At 50.2% G+C, this 24017-nt stretch overlaps 3 protein-coding genes across 4 annotated transcripts; 2 read left to right on the top strand and 1 right to left on the bottom strand.

Annotated features, from left to right (window-relative positions):
• Positions 1–122: 122 nt before the first annotated feature.
• Positions 123–3061, top strand: LOC105694896 (phosphatidylinositide phosphatase SAC1). Its single transcript, XM_012416032.2, has 8 exons — positions 123–335; positions 482–573; positions 650–990; positions 1079–1190; positions 1261–1604; positions 1683–2060; positions 2143–2310; positions 2387–3061. Exons 1-8 carry the CDS (start codon positions 298–300, stop codon positions 2663–2665), a joined length of 1752 nt encoding a protein of 583 aa, XP_012271455.1. The 5' UTR covers positions 123–297; the 3' UTR covers positions 2666–3061.
• LOC105694754 (organic cation transporter protein) lies at positions 3048–6402 on the bottom strand. Its single transcript, XM_012415701.1, has 7 exons — positions 6041–6402; positions 5785–5956; positions 5474–5732; positions 4912–5157; positions 4104–4405; positions 3412–3771; positions 3048–3346 (listed from the first exon to the last, which is right to left on the bottom strand). The coding sequence occupies exons 1-7, from the start codon at positions 6400–6402 to the stop codon at positions 3074–3076; spliced, it is 1974 nt and encodes a 657-aa protein (XP_012271124.1). The 3' UTR covers positions 3048–3073.
• Positions 6403–10228: 3826 nt separating this feature from the next.
• Positions 10229–17744, top strand: LOC105694802 (UDP-glucuronosyltransferase 2B2). 2 transcript variants are annotated; one of them, XR_001103551.2, is made up of 6 exons: positions 10229–10587; positions 10797–11388; positions 13139–13779; positions 13856–14075; positions 16764–17147; positions 17207–17744. XR_001103551.2 is itself a non-coding variant. In XM_012415813.2 (5 exons), exons 2-5 carry the CDS (start codon positions 10838–10840, stop codon positions 17083–17085), a joined length of 1734 nt encoding a protein of 577 aa, XP_012271236.1. In that variant the 5' UTR covers positions 10230–10587; positions 10797–10837; the 3' UTR covers positions 17086–17744. The 2 variants fall into 2 exon arrangements, 1 of the variants encoding a protein (XP_012271236.1); XM_012415813.2 differs by having other exon boundaries at positions 10230–10587; positions 16764–17744.
• The last annotated feature ends 6273 nt before the right edge of the window (positions 17745–24017 follow it).

Below are 24017 nucleotides of genomic sequence, written 5' to 3'. Positions count from 1 at the left end.
GGGAGCAGAGATAAGTTAGATCCCTGAGTTAGGCCGCCAACGGGGGGCAAGTGCATGAGACGCCTACATGCTTCACCGAAGGCAGCACAGAACGCAATCGCGAGACCTTGCCCGTGAGCAATTTCCCAACTCATCTCTGGCAATACTATGCAATACTACGAAAATGAATTTTATGGCATGATCGGTGGTGGTGGACTCGTTGACCATTATCATTTTCGTTGATTACGTGAAATCTTCGTTTATAAGAAGTGGATTTAATTCGTACCTTGTAATATTTGACTTAGAGAGATCGGCAAAATGACAGTCAACGCTGACGTCTATGACGACCTGTACTTGTAAGTGTACTTTATTTTTACATATGACACTCCATGAAATTGGTCAAGCAACAAGTGACAGTTCCTCATTTTCAGGATTTTTTGTTTAAAAGAAGAACAGGGCTCTGTCACAATCTCTAAGTAAACGTGAATTTCCTGTGTTACAGGTACACGACCCCTGAGAAGTTTTATATCGAACCTCTTGGCTTCAAAGTGTTACTAGTAGTGGACAGAGTCAGCCAACAGATTTATACTCAAGGTATTACGATACTAAATTATTGAAAAAATGTCCCAGGGGTGGTATTAGCTGTTATATGATATTACTTTTTTTGTAGCCGGTAGTATTGGACAAATTTCTCAAACAGCTAGTCGTCGGAAGATATGGGGAATAGTTGGAAGTATTCGACTCTTGGCATGTCGATATCTCATAGTGATTACAGAGGCAGAGAAGCTAGGCACCATCGCGGGTCAACAAGTGTTTAAAATAGTTTCAACAGAAGTTTTGCCTTATGCCCGATCGACGCTTCATTTAAATGAAAAGCAGATCCAAAATAATACCACTTATGTGGAAATGATAAAATCTGTGTTGAACACGCCATATTTTTACTTTAGTTACACGTACGATCTTAGTCACACTATGCAAAGACTACATAATACTCCACCAGAGTTTTTACAGGTTAGTATTTTAGGTTAAGAGACTTATTCGGTGATGCATATTATATTTAAATGAAAAAACAGATTTTACATTCCATTACATTATTTAGATGCCTCTGCATGATAGAGCAGATCCCAGGTTTGTGTGGAATGCATATCTCTTGCAAGATTTAACTTCAAGACCTGAACATTATAAGTTTTGTTTACCGATTATACATGGCTGTATCCTTTTAATAATAGATGTATTTATAAACATTTAGTTGTCGAAACTTCCTTAATGGAGCTAAATCAGTTGTGTCTTTGAACACTGTTATCGTTAATGGCGTAGCAGTAAATTGGGGTCTTGTCTCCCGGCGCAGTATACATCGTGCAGGTACCAGATTATTCTCACGTGGTATCGATTCCAATGGCAATGTTTCGAATTACGTCGAAACCGAGCAACTGATCGAAGTCGGTGGAAATCGAAGTTCCTTTGTGCAGACCAGAGGATCGATTCCATTGTTCTGGCAGCAAGAACCGAATTTGAAATATAAACCCAAGCCACAGCTAAGTCATCACGAGGATCATCAAACTGCCTGTGCGAGACACTTTGATGCACAAATATTTCATTACGGAAAGCAAATTTTGGTAAATCTGGTAAGTTATTTAAAGGTCAAATCGTACCAGATACAGGCATTAAATGCAGAAGGGTAATTAAGTCTAGATGATTAACAGATCGATCATTCCGGTGCCGAAGATGTACTGGAGAAAGCCTACCGGGATATGGTGTATCAAATAGGTAACCAGAACGTTCGCTACGAGTCTTTTGATTTCCATGCCGAATGTCGAAAGATGCGCTGGGACCGGTTAAACATTTTAATGGATCGGTTAACACATGATCAGGAGCAAATGGGATTTTTTTTTCTATCGAGGGATGGTGCCCGGCTATCCGTTCAGGATGGGACTTTCCGAACCAATTGCATCGATTGCTTAGATAGAACAAATGTTGTTCAGAGCATGATTGCTAAGAAAGCCCTCGTCGAAGCATTGGATCGACTAGGGATTCTCAGAAGACTCGAGGAGCATCCATCCTTCGAGTACCAATTCAAGCAGGTACGATCTAAGTAATATTTTTTAATTTCCAGGTTAAATTTAAATAATTAACCACATTAACTTGTATGTACATTTTTTACAGGTATGGGCTGACAATGCCGATGTAGTTAGCATTCAGTACTCTGGCACTGGTGCTCTGAAAACTGACTTCACTCGTACCGGAAAACGTACCAAACTGGGGGCTTTAAAAGATGGAGTAAATTCTGCGACAAGATATTACAAAAATAACTTTGCCGATGGTTACAGGCAGGTGAGGCTCATATTGAACTCAAATTAGTCGTGTAGGTAGAACCGTTTGTAATAAAATTTATGATTTTTTTTTGCAGGATTCGCTAGAATTATTTTTAGGGCGCTACGTCGTGCAAGACGGCGAGTGTCTGACCATCAAATGCCCATTGGAAGTAGAACGCAGCTGGCGTTACGCGACATTCCCTCTGGTTCTCCTCATCGCCTCGTCGGTGCTGATCGCTCACGTAATTTTGCCATCCAGATTTACCACCGAAGTCCTTCTGTATATTCTCTTTTGGGGTGGCATGGTGGCCGGCACCTTTGCTACCATTATTCATCACGGAAAGCAGTACGTCGATAGACCAAAATTGGTGTAACATAGAGTTAGGTAAGGGCGAAGAAACTTAGGGTTCACTACTTGATGGAGGTTTCGAGTGCTACCACTCTGTCTTCCTTTCAATCGTTTTCGACCGTTATTAGTCCCAGTGCCCAATACCGAACGATTTTTGGGAGGCTTTTGTAATTCATTGTCTATTGAAACTGTGCTGAGATTACCTCACAAAGTTATAGCAATGTCTCTACGGTCGAAACACTCGTTCCTCAAGCGATAATTAACTCGCCAGCTCGGTGATAACACTCTCTGAGCACTTGACTCTTGCATACACGAACAATATGGTGATTATCGTTTAATCAGCTGTAGCGTTTAATCGCCTTAACACAACCTGGAAGTCGATTGACGCTATCTCCAGACCTCGAATTACGGATCTTTCCATTGGAACGTTCATTTATATGTATACATTTGACGAGGCCGAAGAAACGGATCGCTGCTGAGTCGACGGTATGTCGATACGCGTTTTATATAAAGCATATAAGTAACAAGGCAAACAGTTTCCTAGGTTGACTCGTTCTTTTCTATTGGAACGACACCTTGTCGTAAGGTCCCGCATCGTATTGTACAGAGGCAGGTCCTTGGTCTCGGGAAGGGTTTGAGCGACCAAACCGGCTATTAAGAGGGCAAGTCCGCAAATGGTACTTGGCACCCACCATCCATAAATGACCTGTAAAGATTTTAGAATAAGGTGAAGTGTCGATCCAGGTGGCGGTTTTAACATAAGATACTTACAAAGAAATCCACAAGATAGGGAGCGAAGATGCTCCCGAAATGCGCCATGGTTGAGCTGGTGCCGATCGCGGTATTCCTCGTTACCGTTGGGAACAGCTCGAACGCGTGGATGATCACGATGCTGAAGACACCGCTAACGCACAGCCGGCCAGCAAGAGCTGTGATTAGCGTGCAAATAGTCATGTCGGGTGGGATAACGAGGAGAACGAAGAGAGTTCCGGAAGCTACGAGCAAGAGCGTAGAGGCCGCCGCTCGCCTTCCTACAAGTCGGAGGATGGGCACCACAAGGATGTAACCGATAGCCTCGATTAGTCCTGGAAGAAAGGTAGAATCGGAACAACGTCGAGCGGTCTTCTGATTCTAGATCGAATCCCATTGACACAAATGATCACTATCTCGATTTTTAGTATATTTTTTAATTATGTTAAGGAAGAGTGCATGGGATTAAGGAAAATTTGTAGAAATCCATGGTTCACTCTGTCAGCGAGGACCAAAATGGGAAAGTAGTTAAGTAGGTTTATTTATGACAATTTGATTACGAATCACGCTTAGACAAGCTGCAATCCGTATCTTCTAACTGGCGAGAAAAATCGTAACCCCTTCGAGACTATCGCTTGAATACCGTATGATCATTTTTATGTCAAGTAAATAGTTTGCGTGGGAGAGAGCTAGGTGTTACCGGAGAGCAAGACGTAGAGATATGGATCCGTGTGAAGAAGATCCGCATTGATGGTCAAAGAGTAGTAGGACATTGCGGTGAAGCACCAGATAACCCAGCAGACGAAGAGTCTTTGCCTGAAGTGACGGTCCTCGAGGAATGCTAAATTGTCGGAGACGGTCACTTTGAGTTTTTCAAACCAGCTTATCACGAAAGCCGTCCGATTGGATATCTCGACCTCGTCCACGTTGACGTCGGCCGACGTCGTCGCATTCTCGTCGACGACCGTTTGCGGGAGCGATGTCGAAGAGACTCGTTGTACAGGAAGAAATTTACCTAAGGCGAGGCGGGTATATTTTCTGCATGGGTTCCTTAATAATACGAATTTATGAGAAATTACGATATTACCACCCGGATTTTTCACCGAGGATTTTAGCTCACTTTTCAACAGTGTTCAGGCCATCGATTTATCAGTGTCGTGTTCGTCGGTATATTCCTTGTTCGTCTCTATTGTATTTAAAAAAAAAAAAACTTCGAAAACCGTTTATGGGATATATGACATTTTGGACTTAACTCCACTATATTCCGATCGAATGAAATATGGGGCAGGGAATTTAATCGTTAATTAACGTTAGCAGAGAAGTATCCTCACGTCAGATATTGTATCTGCTAAAATAATTTGTGTACATATATGCGTACAACCGTGTCATCGTTACTTCCCTTGTCTAGCGCATAAAGCGGTGATGCGTTTCTAATAAAAGATTTTAAGCCATTTAAATCTCCGACCTTGATGCAATTTTCCTCTTGTCTGAGAACGAAATTTCAAGGATTGAGCATGCAACGAATCTTACCCACGATTTTCCAGGCGCGAGCCTTGCGGCCCGAATAGTACAGCCATCGCGGACTCTCCGGTATCAGAAATATGTGAAAGACCAGAAGTAGGGCCGGCAAAGAGATGCAAAGCTGCAATCTTCTCCAGTCTCTCACGTAGTATCCAATTATGGCCACTCCGACAATCCCCAGGGGGTAACTTTGATTGTAGAGGACTCCCAGAGTAGAGCGTAGATTCGGAGGGCAGATTTCGGAGACTGTCTCGGATCGGGGTCGAGAAGAAAAATTAGTCGTCGTGTACGGCCACTTTCGACGCGTTAGAAATTGACCGAGCAAGGTATTTCGCGTTACGTAGGAGTTCGGGATATTTAACGTAACGTGGAATTACGTTCCTCGTAATATATAATTGTAGAATAATTTCGAATGAGCCAAGGAAACGTTCCTTAAAATTATACGTTGCGTAACAATACGTTCTTCGCAGGTGTTCTCGGTGGATCGAGGGCATGCCGTGGCGTAGAATGTTCCAAGATCCGGTACAGGCTCTCCGTTCATTTGCATTTGGATTCTAATTACCGATCGAGAAAGCGCTCTCGAAGAGTCCGAGACCCGCGACCCCGAGGCAAACCCTGGCGACGACCACGATGTAGTAAAGGCTCGCAAACGCCACGATGGGTCCAGCGATGATACAGATACAGGAAGCGAGGGTAAACGAGGTCTTTCTGCCGTATTTGTCGGCTAGAAATCCGAACCAGAAGGCTCCCAGGAACTTGCCGATGGATACGGCGGTCTGTACCGTGGCTTTCAAGGCAAGTCGCTCGCAGACGAGATCCCACTGTAAAATATTAAAAATAACATCGACTCGTCGATAAATAGGAAGTTATTACCTCCGCCACGACGGAGGTGCCCCTCTCTTCCATTTCGTAGTTGAATCTTTTGCAGAGGACCCTTTCCGGCTCCTTTTCGCGCTTAATCCGTAACATGGCCTCATCGTAGCCCAGATCGCGCAGAAATTCGTAATTCCGAACGTAATAGGCGCAGTTAGACCATTCATCGGGCCTGAAAAAAAATAATGCCAAAGATTATCTGCCATGAGAAAGTGGACTTGGATTAAAGGGACACGTTTTCAATTAATTCACGTACGTCGGGCTCGAGACGTTCCGCACTTCACTCGCCGACCAGCCGGCCTCTTCCAAGATCCTTACGGAGCACCAGTGCTTGGGCGTGTGCCCGTAAAAGACGTAGACCATCACGTGAAATCCATTGAGAATCCCCGGAGAAGCGCACAGGAGGAACAGACCCACGACGAAACCTTTACGGCTGCCGTAATGCAGAAGCGCTTTTTCAAAATTCGCGCCATCTTTTGGCGTGCTTGGCGGAGTGCCGCGCAGCGCCGGAGACTCGTGCGCGGTTTCCGCGTCCGTTGACGCGATCGATATCGAGGAATCCGCGGGCGTCTTCGATTCCTTTTTCCCGTCCTCGCCATTCCGACTCTCGATCGTCATATTTCTTACACGGTAGAATCGTAGTGGCTCCTGGAATTTAAATATCAACCACCCCTCGGTTGACTACGGAGTTGTCGCGCGCACCGCGAGGTGGCGTCACTTTCTCGGCGCCGTATCACACGACGCGTTCGCGACCTTGCTCACTATACAAAGAAATTATACGTATGTACATACAAGAACCCAAGCAGCGATGGCGATTGCGAGATAAAGCACCCGAAAGTACGGTAATACGTTCTGCACGTTATTCCTCGGAAGGTCCACGCGTTCGTCTTCTTTCACCTGCTAGAACGTCATCGAAATTGAAAATAGAGAGGTTCTTTAACCGGTGCTGACTGTCGTTCGTTACGATCGGTGAAGATTCCGGCTTGGTTTTATCCAGTTTTTCTTTGAGGGGAAGATCGAACGAGGCACTCGATATTCATTTGGACAGTCAAAATGACCCGTTTTCACCTTTTGCGAAGATCGCGTAACAAGTCAAAGTCGGCGAGGATTTAATTATCGAGTTTTTCATACCTGCGAAGTAGGATGGTATGGGACAACCCACGAAACTCAAAAATGCCCCTTTCGGTGCCGTCTCGATGACGCCGGAACGGATCACGCGAGAATTCGTCATTCGGGAGGGACGTGATTCGGAAAGACATAGACCTCTCGGAGAAATGTATTTGTACGCATGAAACTTTCATATCTACTCGCCGGGAGATATGCGGAGAAGCGACGCGACCGAAGGAACGGGTAAACGAAGAGAGAAAATGTAAAAGCAGTTGAATTTGCAAAGTAGACGGTATCGATTGCTTATGCATGGAACGCGCGCCATAAATTCCAATTTCTTTGTGATAACTCGCACCCCCGATTTTACCGCGATACGACGAAATCCGAGCTCAAGGGTGGAGCGACGTCGGCCCGTAATTTTATTCGCTTTATTCATTTTCGCGGTAACGCGCGTAATTAAAATGTCCCCATTGTCGGGATATTAACGAGCGTTGTTGCGTCGTCCCGAAACAGGTTGCACGAATGGTGCGGAGGTGTAGTCACGTGACGTACTTACTGGGAGGTTTATCGCTAACTGCATGTCTGGCAGATGTACATACCCAATGAAATAACGTCTCCACGCGAATCTCCCGCGAAGGCAACCTCGCTCCATTGTTAAAGGCTGCGAGCGGTGGCCCGGTACCCGTTGTTACACGGGTAATTTTATAGAGCGGTACATACCTCCGTCTAAACGCGTACTCGCGTGGGTTTGCCGATGCACGGAGATCGGCCCCGAATTTCCCCGGGGAGCGATGCATCCCTCTTCCTCTCTCTGGCTCGCCCTCGGAGTTTCGTTTATGGTCTCAAATTTTTATCGCACCTCATTCACGATTCAACGCAAAGGGATTTGTCGGCAGGAAAGGAGGAAGGAGCGGAGGCGACCCGTGGAAAGAGATGCGCCGCCATGGACCGTCCGAAAAGAGCGCGCTGCCCCCTGACAGGGACGAGGTAGACGGCGAGAAATCGAAAAGTCGATTCGGAGGCCCTTAAAGGGTGAAACTTTCCAATCCGAGGTCTTTACAGATATTTTCAAGTTCTTTTACAAAAAAAAAATATATCACGATTGTCAGGACCTCTCTTATGGCATCCACGTTCAAGTCGTAAAATTTGAAATAATTCGGTACACCCAGTTTGAAAAAAAGATTCATGAACGATTGGCCCTTCGAATGCGACTTTCGCCCTCCCTTAACGGGTTGTTCGTTCTCTGAGCCTGGAATAGTCGATAAGGATATAAAGGGGGAAACGACTTAATCTTTTCTCTTCCCGTTTCTTAGGACCCAGCGGCTGTACTTTGTGCAAGTTTTGAGTCCGGAAGACGCAGGGCGTCCCGGAAGTCTATGGCCGGACTGGAGGAAGCGAAGTTGGGCAGGAACTTTTCAGCGACGGCTCGGCTCTACGTCGGGCACGCGTTGGCGACCAAAATGGATAGAAAAGACGGACTCGAGAGGTTCGAAGTACTCGACTCGTAACTAGGGTAGAGGAACGCTCGAATGTTGATAATTAAGCCGCGAAGATCAAAGCGTTCGAACGACCGCAGACGGTGGTCGGTTTGGAAGACCAAAATGGCGGCGATCGATCGGTCGATTCGACGGGCCATAAGCGATCGAGATCGATATCCCGCCAATCGACCGGGAACCTACGGTCCGCGATATTAGTTATCGACAGTTCGAACCGACGGTGCTCGCGCAAACGCGAAGGCAATTGGCCGCACGGTCGAGACCCCCGGATCGTCCATTAATCCTCGGCGTCCCGCAATTATGATCGGTGTCTCCGTCGAAACGGTCCTTTTTCGGGAAACGTTTACGTTTCACAGCCGCTTGGCTGTGAGCACAACCTCGGCGCCGTCGTTCCCGAGAGGTTCTTGGAGCTCGGAGGTGCTTTTCGCTGCCATTCGCCATGCGGCAATAAATCTGGACGTTTAACGCCCTACGGAAGAAGCTCCCCTGTCAAATCGAAATTTAAAACCGGAGAGCAGACGTCTTCTTTCTGGCGGAGTTTACTTTCTTAGGGGATCGGAGTCACGAAGAGCCAGTCGAGGGAATCGACTGGGAATTGTCTTCGGTCGCTCAAACGGCTGGAATTCGCGGATTTCTTTCCGACGTCGGACCGAAAGTAGTCGCTTCGACGTTCAGACCCGATCATAGGCAAATATTCTTCAACGTGGGGTTTGCTATCGTGCCGGGTCGATTAGCGTCGCGAGGAAGATACCACGGCTTGGCACTTATCGTAAGCTCGTTTGCAGGGGGTCCGAGCAAGCCCGAAAATCACGTCAGGGGAGGGTTTACGAACGCTTCCATTAAAAACTTGTTAACGCTAATTAGCGGTACAACGGAGATAGCGGCTATCGCGACCGCACTCGTTGAAACGTAATGCGGCAGAAGTAGGGGTTGACCCACGTGCGTCCGGTGCGTACGTGAATTGCATAATGGCGGAGCTCGATAATTCGACGTCCCGCGAGGCTCGGTCCTTGCAGGTGGAGGTGAGCTCACAAAGAATATCTACGCGTCTAACGTCGAGCGTGCCGGGGGGTGCCCGGGGGGTACCCGGGAGGAGGCCGAGAGGGAGGAGACATAAAACGCCGCCATGACGGTGGCGGGCTGCTGCAATTTCCCGAGGATCAACAAACTCTGGCTTATTAACTTTTACGAGGGAGCCGCCGGGTAAAAAAGTAGCGGGATGGCTCGATCTTGGCCGTCGAGTGGCTGGCAAATATATCTGGAGTTCCTCGAGCGCGAACGGCTTCCGCCTGGAAGGCGAGCCGAAAACCTCGGACCTCCTCTCGATCCGACATCCGAGCGGACGAACGGCGACCCAAACGGCTTTCGGACGTCTCCGATGCGATCCGGAGCCCTTGAAACGCTCAAAGGACCTTCTCCCCCTCGTCCCGACTACCCCCGACCCCGTTTTCGCGAGGGCTTCCGAATTTCCAGAAATTTCGCCGGGTATCTCGCCCGGGCTTTTAAAATCCCCGGGAACGTAAGATTTAACGAGGCTTCCGAGGATTCTGGAACGTCTTTTTGATTTCGCTCTCGCGGACTTGACTCGGAAATGTATTTTTTTTTTCCGAATCTCCCGGTACGCGGGACGGAGAGACATCGGCGATAAAGTTTCTTCCTAACCTCGGCCATTCTTATATCTTTCGTATTATCTATTGAAATGCGCGAGTGCGACGCAAACGGCGTTCCTCCCCCACTTTTCTTCTCGCGCGTTCGATTGACTCATCCGCCTGACGCCGGTGTACGTTCTAGCGCGAGTTTTGCGATACCCCTTGATTTCCTTGTCAGTGTTTTGAATTTGCTCGAAGTCATCGACAATCGCGGTTCGGTCGAGTCGCGGCTGTGGTTCAATTGCCGGAGAGGAGGGGCGTATCCGCACGTGTGCCGCTTTCTTATGTAATCTACGTCTACATACGACGCGTGTCGGCCGACACGGCGACGCTCCGCGATCACTTCGAGTAGACAGTCAGCCGGTAGTCGTGGTCGAGGTATCGCGTTATCAAAGGCCAAGTAGGGCGGTCACGGTCCTCCTCGGCTCCCGACTTTCGATAAATACCACCGGTGAATTTGACTCGCCGACGGTTTTTCGTCCGATCGCGTCGATAAATCGGAGACTGCGACCACGGATGTTCTTCGATCACCGCGGCGCGGCCGTAACCAGGTAAATATTCCATCGAGTACAGAGTTTATTGGTCGATGTTGCTAGTAACTGCCGGCCGGTGTGGGCTATTTTTAAAGTTGGCCGCTCCGGCCGGAGGAACTGCTGGGCCACAAGAGACGAGGTCTTCCCTTGACACGCTTTGGGCCGCGGTCACCTTTTTCTCCAGATTTTTTTCCGGAATGGAGGGACTCAACGGATCCTTGTTTCAGAACCCTGAATCCGAGATCTCGAGAGAGGCCTGCTGCTTCGGATGAAACGTTCCAGCGGAACGGGGTCCGGGTCCTGTTGCGAGATGACGACGGCCATTGCCTGCCTCCTGTTGGTGCTGTTTCCGTTGACGTCCGTTCTCGCCGAGTACCGCGACAAACGCCACGAGGAGAGCGGGGCCAAGTACAATATTCTGGGCATCTTCGGGCATCCTGGAAAAAGCCACTTTGACTTCTTTCGACCTCTCCTGATCGAGCTGGCGAGGCGAGGCCACGATGTTACGGTGGTCTCGCACTTCCCCCGAGGTCCCAAGGACGAGTCCTTGCCAAATTATAGGGACGTCAGCTTGGCACCGACGGCCAGGGACAAGATCGGCATGGGCAACGGGGTCAACGTGGTCGACCTGAGCAGGATAAACTACTCGCCGTTCTCCGTCGTGAAGGAGGTGGCGCTCTTGAGGGCTTGGGGACTCCAGGCTTGCGAAGACGCTCTGAGGAACGAGGACGTGCGTCGCCTCGTCGCCTCGAATGACACGTTCCATGTCATCCTGACGGAGTCGTTCAATACCGACTGTTTCCTCGGATTCGTGCACAGGTAAGGAAGTAATTGGTCGCAGACACGAAGGATCCAGCCGAGGTTTAGGGCAACGACCACGTCCCCGTTACGCTCTGAATCCAACCTCTGTAAATTGGCTCCGGAAGCCAATTTAGAAGTTGCACTTGCAGTTTGCACTTTGGAAGGAGAAGGCGGACCGAATGAAACGTGGACGGACGATACGACAGTCTTCCTGTAAATATTGAATCCGGAGTACTCCGGGGTGACGGGGACGTGGGGTCCTCGCAATGGCGTTAGTCCCGGCACGCCTAATCGTTTTATTATCCAAATCGCGGACGCCCGGAGACTTGAACGATCGGATAAACATTTATCCGAATGCTCGTTCGTTCGGATTTCCATGGCCCAGGGTAGAAGTTGGCGTAACCGCGCGGCGTGAAATTACCCGGGATAAAACACGGCCGTCCGATATCGTGTAAATCATCACCATGGGCCGTTTTAGCATATCGGGACAGGGGGTTATTAAATTGCGATACGGCCCTAGGCCGAAATTTCGACCGGTCGATGACCAAGTTTACCCTTCGCCATAGATGCGTAAATACGTAGGGGCGTCGTCTTCGAACCGCCTCGACGTTTAGGAAACTTCCTTGACGCGGTAAAATTATTTACTTTTCTCGAAGGGTCGTTCCGTCCTTGTGAATGAGTAACGAGGTAACCGGGGAAAAATATCGGTGGCAATGCCGTCGAGCGAGACGAGACGCGATGAAATCGGAACCGGGATCGGAATTTTTTTGCCGTATCAAGGCGATGTGAAATCCCAGCTGCAACGGTCCAGAGCAAACAGCGAAGTCCGCCATTTTTCTCTGCGAAATAGAAAACCGCCCGGAGCCGTCAAACCTGACGATTCGTTCGCTCGAAAACGTTGCATTTTTTTTCGACAAGATGGAGTCCTCGATTAATTATTTAATGGTACAAATGGGTTTAGCGTTAATGCGGTAACGCGGAACGCGAGGCTTTATTATTCCAAGTGGAATTATGAATGGCGGCGCCGTGGTTTTATTGAAATTGAAATATTCAAACGTTATTTAAATGCGTTAATATCGAGGCATCGTTTGCCCGAGACTTGTTACGCGTTTTTATGCCGACTGTTACCTTAAAGGGAAAAAGCCTTCATCGTCGGCTTCGATTTTTCCCCTGAATGGAGGAGTGTAAAACTCGCGTCCCTTCGATACAGGGAGCGGCTTTGTGGTTTCTTTTTCGCTCTTGGTTATGATCATACCCTACGTTAGTGGTCAATTCAAAGGCAACATTTTTAATGGAACTTTTTGCGCGTTCAAAAAGCGGTAAAGGTCGTTATTTTATCGCGATACGGTTTTTGCAAGCTGGGGTGCAGGTCGAATCTCTTTAGTGCCCCTCTATCGCCGTGACGGATCCCTCGTCTCTCTACCTCGGCAAAATGTCCCATTCCGCGGTAATTCTGAAATCCTAAGCACGACCCAAGTCTAGAAAATTTGTTTGGCCGATCCACGCGAGTATCTTAAAAACAAACGAATTCCTGTAACCGCATTGTTAACGAAATAGCCTTTGACGAAATACCCGGGCTCGTCCTCGCGGGTATTTTTCCTCTTATCATTTATCGAAGAACAAAACATTTAGTCGACATTGAAAGCGATGTCGCGCTATCTCGGCGATGCGACACTATTATCTCTAAGAATTTTAGACTCGATTCCCCTATTCCCAGATGGTTACGCATTCAGGAACGAGAAGAATGAAAATGAATTTCCGTTTCCAGATTCAAGGCGCCCTTCATCGCGCTCTCGTCGCACCAGATTATGCCCTGGACTCAAGAGCGCCTCCGAGACCCGGAGAACCCTAGCTACGTGCCCTGCTCCTTCCTAGGATTTTCCTGGAAGATGAACTTTTTGCAACGAGTACAAAACGCCTTGACGGTGGCGCTAACGAGAGTGTACTTCAGGACCGCGTACGAGTGGCCAACCCAGGTCCTGGTAGAAGAGGCCTTCGGTCCAGGAGTTCCTCCCCTGTGGGAGATCGCCAGGAACACTTCGGCCATCCTCCTCAACACTCATTATTCGCTGCATGGCGCGAGACCTCACCTCCCAAACGTGATCGACGTTGGAGGCTTGCACATTCCGAACTTCAATCGGGAATGGGGATCGAGCAAGGTCTCGCTGGAGGATCAACTGCCTCAGGACATTCGACGATTCCTCGATAACGCGTCCGAAGGGGTACTCTACTTCAGTTGGGGCTCTATGATCAAAATGTCCAGTCTGCCCGAGAAGAAGCTGCAAGCCATCCTTCGAGTTTTGGGTTCCATCCCCAGAAAGGTCCTCTGGAAGTGGGAGGCCGATGACCTCCCCGGAAAGCCGGATAACGTCATGGTGGCCAAATGGCTGCCTCAGTTCGCCGTTCTAAGTAAGCAGTGATCGAGTTCCGATATGTATCGCGTTTGCGCCTAGAGTAGGTGTTCATTTTTTCTTTTTCACCGCAGATCATCCAAACGTGAAATGCTTCTTGGGGCACGGAGGACTCCTGGGACTCTCCGAAGCGGTCTACGCGCAGGTACCGATGGTCCTGGTGCCCATGTACGGGGATCAGTTTCATAACGTTGCCGCGGCAGAGGCCAGAGGGGTCGCCGTTGTTCTGCCGTACAACCTTCTGGACGAGAGGACCTTTCGAGATGCCTTGGACAGAGTCTTTAACGATACCAGGTATTTTTGGTCTTCTTCGCTTTTCTTGTTTTACCTCTGTCGAAAATACGAGAGATACGCGGCAGATCCGATCCCATCGGTGGTAATTATTTGGGTCGGATCTTGCTCCCGTTGTCGCGCATACGGTCGAGTCGGTTACGCGGGCTGCTTTCTGTGTCGGTCTGCAGTAAGCGACATCAATCCATCCCGTCCAATTCGCTCTCGGTCTACGAGACGGCAACTAAGTGTTCGGCATTACTGTACGGGTCGACATTCCTTGATGGAAGCGCTCCCAAGAGACCCGGAGAGGAAAACGCAACCGCTGAAAGTAGAAAGGTTCGAACTTTCGGGTAGAGAGTTTAACGAGGCATTCCTGTCCATTTACTTCAATGTCGAACCAAGCGCCCATGAATGTTCGACGGCAGGTCCTTCCGATTGCGACGACATGGCTCCTGGTCACGTCGAACCGCGTCCGTTTCGGTATTATCACCAGAGGCGGCGGCATTGTCTCAGGACGGCGAGTTCTAGGAATAAAGGCGTATGATTTCGCCCCCCTCCAGAGATATTGGGAAAAACGGAAAACTGTCAGGGACAGGTTTGCCCGTCACGACGAGGGTCTCGTCTATTCCTAATCAGTTCTCTCGTTCGAGCGGAGGAAGTTTTCCGATCTGCGATACGTCATTTCGCTGGTCACCTCCGAGATAGGGCATCTGATTTAAGGTAATTGGAAGTGGCGTCAAGGAGGTCTCGTTTGTGAAACTTTACTCCGAATTGGGTGTACCGAATGGTTTAAAATTTTCTATATAAAAAAAAAAAAAAATGAAATTACATGGGGGTCAGGATCTTCTTTATAGCTTCCATATTCACGTTGTAAATTTTGAAAACGATTCGGTGAAAAATTTCGTTCGTTCAAAGGCCGTCAAACGTTCGCGTTAAATCAAACGGTTCCTCATCGGCATACGTGGCGTCCGAGGGGTAGGCGCTGTCACCGAAGCAGCGACGGAATTTCACTTTTTTTCCTCCTTCTCTTTTTGAAGACACTGTTCCGCGCGGTGTAAAAATTTTACGGTGATTCGGGCGTGCTGCGTCGACAAGTAACCTCGGGCCTGAGTTAGCCGGTGAAATTAAAAGCTGCATTATTCAGCCGGCTCCGACGCGATACAGCGGTACCCGGGTACAGCTGCATGTATTATTACTCCGACGAAATATTACGCAGGACGGTCCCCGAACACGCCAAGAGTGGAGTTCGAGTCTTCGTCATCCGCGTACCGCACCGTGCAGGACACGACTCCGTGTTACCATTATTCCACACTCGACGTCGGTGTAAACCTTACTTACGTAACACCGAGTGACCAGTAGTTCTCGTTAGGAACGTTTTACTTTCCACGACATGGCAATGACACCGGATGACTTCCCGCGTTGGTGATGTAACCTACGACTTCGGACTTGCAGGCAAATTATCCCTTAAGGTGACCCGAAAATTGCATTTGAGAAGTCAATCGTCTGTAAAACTTTTCTCCGAATTGGGTTTACCGTGTCGTTTGATATTTTTCCACGTGAATACTGAGGCTCTAATAAAGGTCTTGACAGTCATAAAATTTCATTAAAAAAAAATGTAAGAAACGTTTATAAATGAAGTGAGTTTCATAAACGAGACCCTTGGCCACCATTTACAACTCGCCTTAAGGATAGGCGGAACGAGTTTAGGGGGAAGGGTCGTTCGGAGACCAAAATTGATGGTCAATTCAAAACCACTCCAAGCGTCCAGTGGATTTGATTAAGGTAAATAACGAGACAGGGTTGATTCGTGGTCAACAGTTGTAAACAGGAATAATGGAGGGCACTAATTGTCGATTCGTACACCACTAGGAACAAGACCGTGGGTGGGAAGAGTGAACGGTTGGGCCTCCCCTTGAGGGACCTTATCGGTCTCCGTGCGTTATCAAACGGTGGAATTTTTCAAAGTGAGCCTTGGAGTCGTTAATCCGATGACGCGAGGGATGGTTAAGAAATACGCTTATCAAAACGTCCATACACTCTGGTAATTTTAGAGAGTACATTCTTTCCGACAGAGTCGTTGACTCGCGGGACAGTTTGCCGTTGGGAATTGTTGCATCTACGTCACTGCACCAGCCCGAGGCAAGCCCGGACGAAACGTTAAGTGAATCAACCTAATTAACTGCAATTGCGTAATTCAAAGTCAAATGCAAGATCGGGACAAGTGCCAACGTGGACAGATTATGAAGGAAACCAGTTTGGAGCGCGTCGGGAGGTGGAAATCGAATCGATGATAGTTGTAAATGAAAATGAATAATTTACGACCGATCGAAAGATGAGTCACTCCCGGGTGCGCTCTGGTCACGTGCAACATCGTTCGACGTTATCCTATGATTACCAGGATAAGATCTCCCGTGCGCACGGTTTACTGCTGGCACTTTAGACCTTCGCGCGCTCGATAATTAATTATTGCATTCGACTAAGAGGATTTTTAAATGGACTCGTAAGCCGCCGAAGCACATCCGGGCGTATACGCGGCGCATTTGACACGTCGAATTACGTGCAGGGAATAACGACATCCGCAGATTATGATCCTGCGACATCTTCTCCAGAGCGAGATGCGAGTTGATCGATAATTGAAAGTGGCGCCGAAATTTCGAACGGCTTTATTCAACGTCGTGTACTAATTTTATCCGATTTTCTGTCTCGCAGATACACCTCGAACAGCCAAATTCTCGCGAAGGTGTACAGGGAACGGCCGTCCAGCCCTCTGGAGACGGCGGTCTGGTGGACCGAGTTCGTCGGGCGAGGATACCCTGTCAGCTATCTGCGCAACGAGGGGGCCGAGTTGGCCTGGTATCGATACTACCTCCTCGACGTCGTCGGATTCCTTCTGCTCCTCGGGCTGGCAGGCGTTTTCCTGACTTACCGCCTCGCCAGGGCATCGATCTCCTATCTCCTGGCCCTCTGGGAGACATTCGTCGGGACGACGAGGAGACGCGCAGTTGGCGCAAAATCCAATAAAGCGGACTAGAGAGCGCCACCGTCGCGCCCCGAACTCGGGTAATTACCCTGCCAAGGCACATAAGGGGGCCGGTGAGTGACTATTTGCCGTGCGTTTACCGAGAATATTAGTTTCTCCTTGTTTTTCCAAGTGCCGGGAATGGCTCGGAAACTCGGCACCCACGCGTCCGGACTGTGGGGCCAGTCCTCGAAGCAGTCGGGGATGGGACGGAGGACCGAAGAATGGGAAGCGACGAGCACGAACTTTGGGCGGAAGGAGGAAAAGGATTACGAAATCTTCGCCAGTCCCTTTCGAGCGTTCCCCGTCTCTTCCCGCTCCCGAGTACCACCGTTTTCCTTGTTTACGATCTCATAACTCTCGAACCGAACTCCGCTCCGAATGTTGCTCGCAATCGCTTCGGCGAGGCCGCGCGACCGATCGTTCCCCTCTTTCGAGGAGTAATACCTCGGAGCGCGTTATGCGCGCAAAGAGACGAGGAACGAACGATGGAGCGGCGTTTCGACGTTTTCGCGAGTATCGGACAAAATATAATTTCGAAAATTATTTTATCGACGTTACGCTAAATCGTCCATGGAGAAGGGCTTTAATCGAATCACTCGGCAACGGAAGCGGACGAATGGTCATTATTTAAGGGATAGGAACCTCAAAAATAAAGCGTGCAATTTCGATCTCGCGGAGTACCTACCCAGGGCGAGCCCGCAAACTCCTGGGGAAATCAATGTTCCGGTGATACGTGGCGGCTCCCCAATCCCAATTCGCGCGTCGAGAGGTTTTCGCCGCTAGTAATTTACGGGTTAAAAAAAAGCCGGGGTACCGGTGGGCGCCTTTTACCCGGACGAGGCAGTCGGGGCGGGCCGAGACGGCTCCGCAGGCATTAGAGCGTATTTCCCAGGTGGCCGAAGCTTTGACTCCGATCCGTACGTATCCACGTGAATCCGCGCGAATCCGCGCGAATCCGCGCGAATCAGCGTCAATCCGCGCGGATGACAACGGGACGGCAACATGGCGCCGAGAGGACGCCCACTGGGCACCGACGTGGGACTAACGTAACGTAATGGCTCGATGATCACGGGACGATGGAAACGAGAGGCATTAAGGGAACGCGATAACGGCGTCAAAGAGGTCTCGCTCGTGAAAATTTTCTCCGGATACTACGTAATCGCGGCCCACGTGCTCTAACGTCTGACCACGGATGCCGGATGACTCTCCGCGATTCCAATTCGCTCGCGTACATCTCCGATAGGAGGATGGAGGATCGGGGTCGAGACATCGGAATCGGCGTAGTTTCCCCGCAAAGGATAAAGATTTAATTTTAGATTCAGATTGACTCGGTTCGACTCGGGCGGGGGAATTCGCCCCCGTAGACGAGTCCGTTTACTCGCGGCCCTTTTCCCTGTCTCGTCGGCGACCACCTCCCCTGGTTCCGACCCGAACATGAATCCAATTTTCCACATCGCGTCCCGCAAGGCGCAAAAGTTACTCCACGCGACTCGGAGGTCGGCTATTGGGCTCTGCGATCGGAGGGCGCGTTTCTCTCCGCGGCGGCAAAGCGGTTTCGAAACGGATTGCTCGTCCTTTTCCCGGGCTGCGCGCGCGAACCCGTGAAAATTAGCTGGCCGAGGTTCTTCCGGAGAAGACCCTTCGGCTTCGGTGCCTTTGCCTCGCACCCGTTCCCCCTCGGAGGGGAATTCCTCCGACTCTTTGCGAACCCGCTGCACCTTCGGCGAATTAAGGTGACGGGAAAGTGGCGTCAAAGGGGTCCCGTTTGTGATATTTTTCGCGAAGCTGGGGGCACCGAACCGTTTCAAATTTTGCAATGCGAATATGTAGGCTATAAGAAAGTTCCCGACCCCCATACAATATCAATGGTTTTTACATTTGTCGAGTAATTCGGTAACAAGAGATACACTGGCGGTCATGAATGGCTTCTTCGTATACATGGCGCAGCCTGGTGGTGGTAACATAAGCGTAACGTGAAAAACGAGCTCGAGAACTTATGTACTTGCGGTACCTGATGTATAATAAAGTGTAAAATAATTCATGTAATAAAGCAACTTATTGAACAATAACAATGAGTACGTTTAATTAGACGAGCATGTCTAGTAAACCCTCTAATCGCCTATTCCTGATCCTTGAAAATCACTTGTAGATCTAAGGCATGAAACTCGGTGCCACCTCTTCGGTTGTCCTATGATCCTGTTCCACCTCTGGCGATTTGTAACAGGAACATAGAACAACCGAGGAGGTGGCACGGAATTCTCCCGGACATAAATTTTAGGGGTTGAAATTTTCGAATTCTAACAGGAACATAGGATAACCGAGGAGGTGGCATGGTGTTTCTCCCGAGCAAAAATTTTAGGGGTTGAAATTTCCGATTTCCAACAGGAACATAAGATAACCGAGGAGGTGGCACGGAGTTTCTCCCGAGCAAAAATTTTAGGGGTTGAAATTTCCGATTTCTAACAGGATCATAGGACAACCGAGGAGGTGGCACCGAGTTTCGTGCCTTAGATCTACGAGTGATTTTCAAGGATCAGGAATAGGCGATTAGAGGGTTTGCTAGACATGCTCGTCTAATTAAACGTACTCATTGTTATTGTTCAATAAGTTGCTTTATTACATGAATTATTTTACAGTATATTATACATCAGGTACCGCAAGTACATAAGTTCTCTGGATCTCCGCCATTTTCTTGTCGCGCGCGCGACCCTCGTAAGCCGTTCCAAAGTCGAATTTAACTTTCTATATCGTTCCGCGTAAATCGCAAAAGTTGCTCCGTGCCTGTTCCCAAGGCTATCGGTTCTACCGGTCATCGGGTTAAGGATCGGGGGGCACTTTTCTCTCTTCTGCATTATAGATAAGGGACTTTGGAGCGCGCCGCTTCCTCTTTCGACGCAAAGCCCTCGGTCGAGCCGTCTCCGGGAATGGTCATTTAATGTCGAGGTCATTTGGTCAATTGACGTCGTTTCGCAAGACTGATACGACGTTCACTCGCTTTCGGTCGCTTCTTCTTCTTCTCCTTATGTGCCGTGTCCGTAGATTTGCGATCACGTTCGTAGCAGGCCAACTGCAAACCGAGAGCAATGGCCTATGAATGTTGCAGATAGCTAGTGCGAAAAATGAGAAGGCGCGTCTGCCGGCTAGTTTGCACCCCATTTACGGGATTGTCTTCCATGCCGTGTTTTATTCATACTTCGAGATCGCGCAAAGCTCCCAGATAAGACGCCAGTCGACTCGTACCCGCGCGTCGTCAGCCGATAAGACAACGTACGTGGCCACACGGATCGGTAAACGATGACTCGGAGTTTCTTCGGAGTCGCTCGAGTTCCGGCACAAATATTAAAACCGTTACGACATAGAGGGAACCATATTAAATATCGGAGGTAAGTGATTCGGGGCAAATAAAAAGCGAGGTGGGATACGTCCATATCTATCCCTATATTTATCGAGGGATCGCGATATCGCGGCGGCTAAGTCCGACGCCGCTCTTGTCGGAAAGTGGATCCATCTTGTTCCCGTGCAGCCATAAAGATACCGGCGCAATCAACCCGCCTTATTCGAAAGTTGAAACCAATTCCCTACTTCCCTTCCTGGGAGAGGTGCAAAAGTTGTTCCGCGAGGGGTGGAGGTGCAACCGGGGGGCTCGAGGAGGGGAAGGCGATGAAACACTTTTATCTCCTGCGCGCCGCAATAAAACGATTTCCAAACGTATCGCTTCGTTTCTCGGCCACGGAGTGCGCCCCGAGCTGGGGGAATTAGTCGGATGAACGTTCCTCGAGCGGGACCACTTTGCCCCAAAACGGCGCGTAGCCCTCGCATCGCTCCTTCGTCCTCGCGAGACCCCGTTCCGAAAAATGGCGGGTTGGGCCATCCTTGGGCCAGCTGCCGGGAATTCGGACAAACGCCTTTGCGAATGCGTAATCTCGCGAGAGACCCTCTGCTCCGTCGAGGCCCTTTGCGCATTCGGGATTTGGTCGGACGTTAGGGAATATTTAATTTTGCGCGATCTCCTGACTACCGATTCGTGGTTTTGGGCGACCCGCGAGATCGAGCAAACAAAGCGAGTCGACCAATTTTTTTTTCTCGATGCGACCGGTCGGTTTCGATTACGGCTCCCGAGGGACGCGTGCCCAAAGAGGATCCTCTCGCGCGGCTCGATGGCGGACATCGACCTTTATTGCCTGTCTTTTATTGCATTAAACGGATGCTTCCGGCTCGTTTCATCGAACGTAGGACGAGTTAAAGGGGGCTCTCCGGGTCGGGGAGGGTCGCGAAGTGGGTCGGTCCCGAGCCAAAACGGTTCGCCCGAGATGCGAGGGTTAGGATCCGCAGCCGATAAAATATTCTCGGAGCGACGTCGCGAGTGACATTGTTTCCTCCGCGTCGCGGGGACGACTCGTAACCGAGTCCATGGTTCCGCGGAACGACCGGCCTCGAATGGACTCGAACGCCGGGAGCGAAATGAAAGGATCGAATCCATTGGGAGCGGAATAAAGGAGCGGAATCCTTTTGCAAGAACGGAATTGGAACGAGCTCCAATATGTTCCTGAAAAGATTCCCGTATATATCGGCACCCTCGCGGCAGCCGTATCTCTATTACCGGAGAGTACTTCGCGGAGAGTTCCGCGTCTACGCGAGCGGCCCGAACGACGGTCTAATATCCAGAGAATCGTATTCCGGGTTGCGGTTTCGGGGAAGAAGGCGGCCGCGTTCCTCCCCGGAAGAAAGTCGAGTCGACGGGGCTCGAGGGAAAAGTTGGCCACGACTTGGGAACTTTCCTTCATTTTCGGTCCTCGACGCGGCCAATGAGTCGGTCAACGAGTCAGCCAACAAGTCGGTAACTCGTTTTCCCCGCGATCTCCTTCTTAGAGGCGGTTAGCCCCTCTCGCGCCGAGAGAGGCGCCGAGAGAGGCGCCGAGAGAGGCGCCGAGAGAGGCGCCGAGAGAGGCGTCGAGAGGCGTCGACTCGCGCCTCGGGGACTCGAGGAGGGTGCGCCCATAGAGACCGAGGAAAGGGGAGAGCCTAAGTGGGCCACGAGGAACGAACCGAGGAACGAACCGAGGAACAAAGGTGCCCAAGGGTCGTCGGAACCGTTCAAAATTCGTTCCGGCCGATTTCCCTCCGACTCGTCCGCTCTTCCCGACCGGGGTAACGCCGCGACGATTATAGCGATTGTGGGTTTATCGGCCATTCTTTCATCTTTCGCTAGGCGGCCCGCTTCTCCGGGTCTCGCTCTCGAATGCGTTTGACGACCTCGACGTCGAGGAGGCGTCGACGCCCGACGGCGAGGAAGGACCGGCAAGCGGGTTAGGTTAGGAGCGGGGAAGGCCTGCCGGATTCTTTGGTCTCGGGTATTGGGTCTCGGTAACTCGATTTGTCGCCCGTCTAGGGCCAGATGGATCGGAAGTAGACGCGCGAACGCCGGCCGCATGGCAAACGACCGCCTCCTGCGTGTATACCCGTGCCCGACGCCCTTCCCTCTCATCGGTGGACAACCTCTTCGCGGCACGCGGCGCGAGTTCCGAACACCTGCGTTCTCGGCCTAAAGAGATCGAGGCAAATTCACGGCGGAACGAACGTCGCCTGCCTCGAAAAGGTTGCCCCGGCATTCGGGACAATTTCGGGGCGCCTCCTCGACCCGCTTTCGCGTCGGCGTCGGAGAATAAGGCCCTAAATATTCGGAGCGCCTCTCTTTGACGACGCTTAGAAAGAGGGATCTGCGGCGCTTTGCCTTCGAGTCCCATTGTCGAGGACTACTCGGTTACGGAGCGGCGCAGCTTCCTGGCACGTGTTATTAACGTTTCAATGGCCTCGCTCGGGCGCGAGTCGGCGCCTCTTGACGTCTCTCGGCGAGAGAGGCGAAAAGGTGCGCTAAATGCGTTTCCTCGGGGATCGCGAGGGAAACGAGTTCTCGGCTCGTTGGTCGAGTCGAGGGTCGAGCGGAGCCGCCGAGGGATGCGTTCCGGGTAAACCGGCTCCGTCCCCGGCCACCCCTGGAACCGGGGGGAGGGAAACTCCGAATCGTTCTTTCCACTTTTGCCCGATAATTCCGTTAAGGGGATGCGAAAGTGGTATCCGAGGAGTCAATCGTTCGTAAAACGCTTCTCCGAACTGGGTGTACCGAATCGGCTCACACTTTACGACGCGAATACGGGGACCTTAGGGAAGATCCTGATCCCCATGAAATTTCGTTTTTCTAACATTTCTTTTCAGCTATTTTTTCATCTCGTATAAAAAAATTAATTGCACGGGATTCAGGACCTTCCTTGTAATCTTCATATCCCCGCTGTAAAATTTAGGTAGGAAATAATGCATCCCGCGCAAGTGGGACGCGTACCGAATTTCTGACGCCGCGATACAATGGGTACGTCTCTCGGGGAGGGACAAGGGGAGGTTCTACTTTCAAGACGGGACCAAAACGCGCGGAGTATTTCGGTTGATTTGTAAATTTCATTTCTCTAATTAAAGCGCGGTCGCGAACTCCGTTCCGTAGAGGCTGGTCTCGTCTGCCGGCACGTCGCGCCTCGTTCGTTTCATTAGACTAATGAAGGTCTTCTTTGACAATTATCAGCGAACGGTTTACGTTTCATCGGACCGCCCGAGCTACATTTTATTCGCGAGCTCGCCGAGAGAAGTTTCCGTGATTCCGTTCTCGTTGGACTCCTCCTCTGTGCGCGACTCGCTCGCGACATCAAAGCTCGCAGCCTTCGAACAAGACCGGCGGGGTTCGAGGTAATAAGTGTCGGAGCTAATGCAGCTTCGATGAAATAAATAAATAAACGAGCCGAGTCGTTTGATGTAGCGGATTCGGATGCGGTTTGGCGCCGGCGAGCGCGAGGGCAGGAATTGAGCCAACGGGAGCGGGCCGACGCCATTGTTCGCCAAAGGAGAATTACCGCCCCATCGTGGCAAGGTCGGCCATGAATTATTAATCAATGGGA

Source organism: Orussus abietinus, unplaced genomic scaffold (assembly GCF_000612105.2).
Source record: "Orussus abietinus isolate OABI.00-Male unplaced genomic scaffold, Oabi_2.0 scaffold27, whole genome shotgun sequence".
NCBI lineage: Eukaryota > Metazoa > Arthropoda > Insecta > Hymenoptera > Orussidae > Orussus > Orussus abietinus.
Note: the sequence above shows the minus strand (reverse complement) of the source record. Positions and strands in the feature narration are given on the sequence as shown.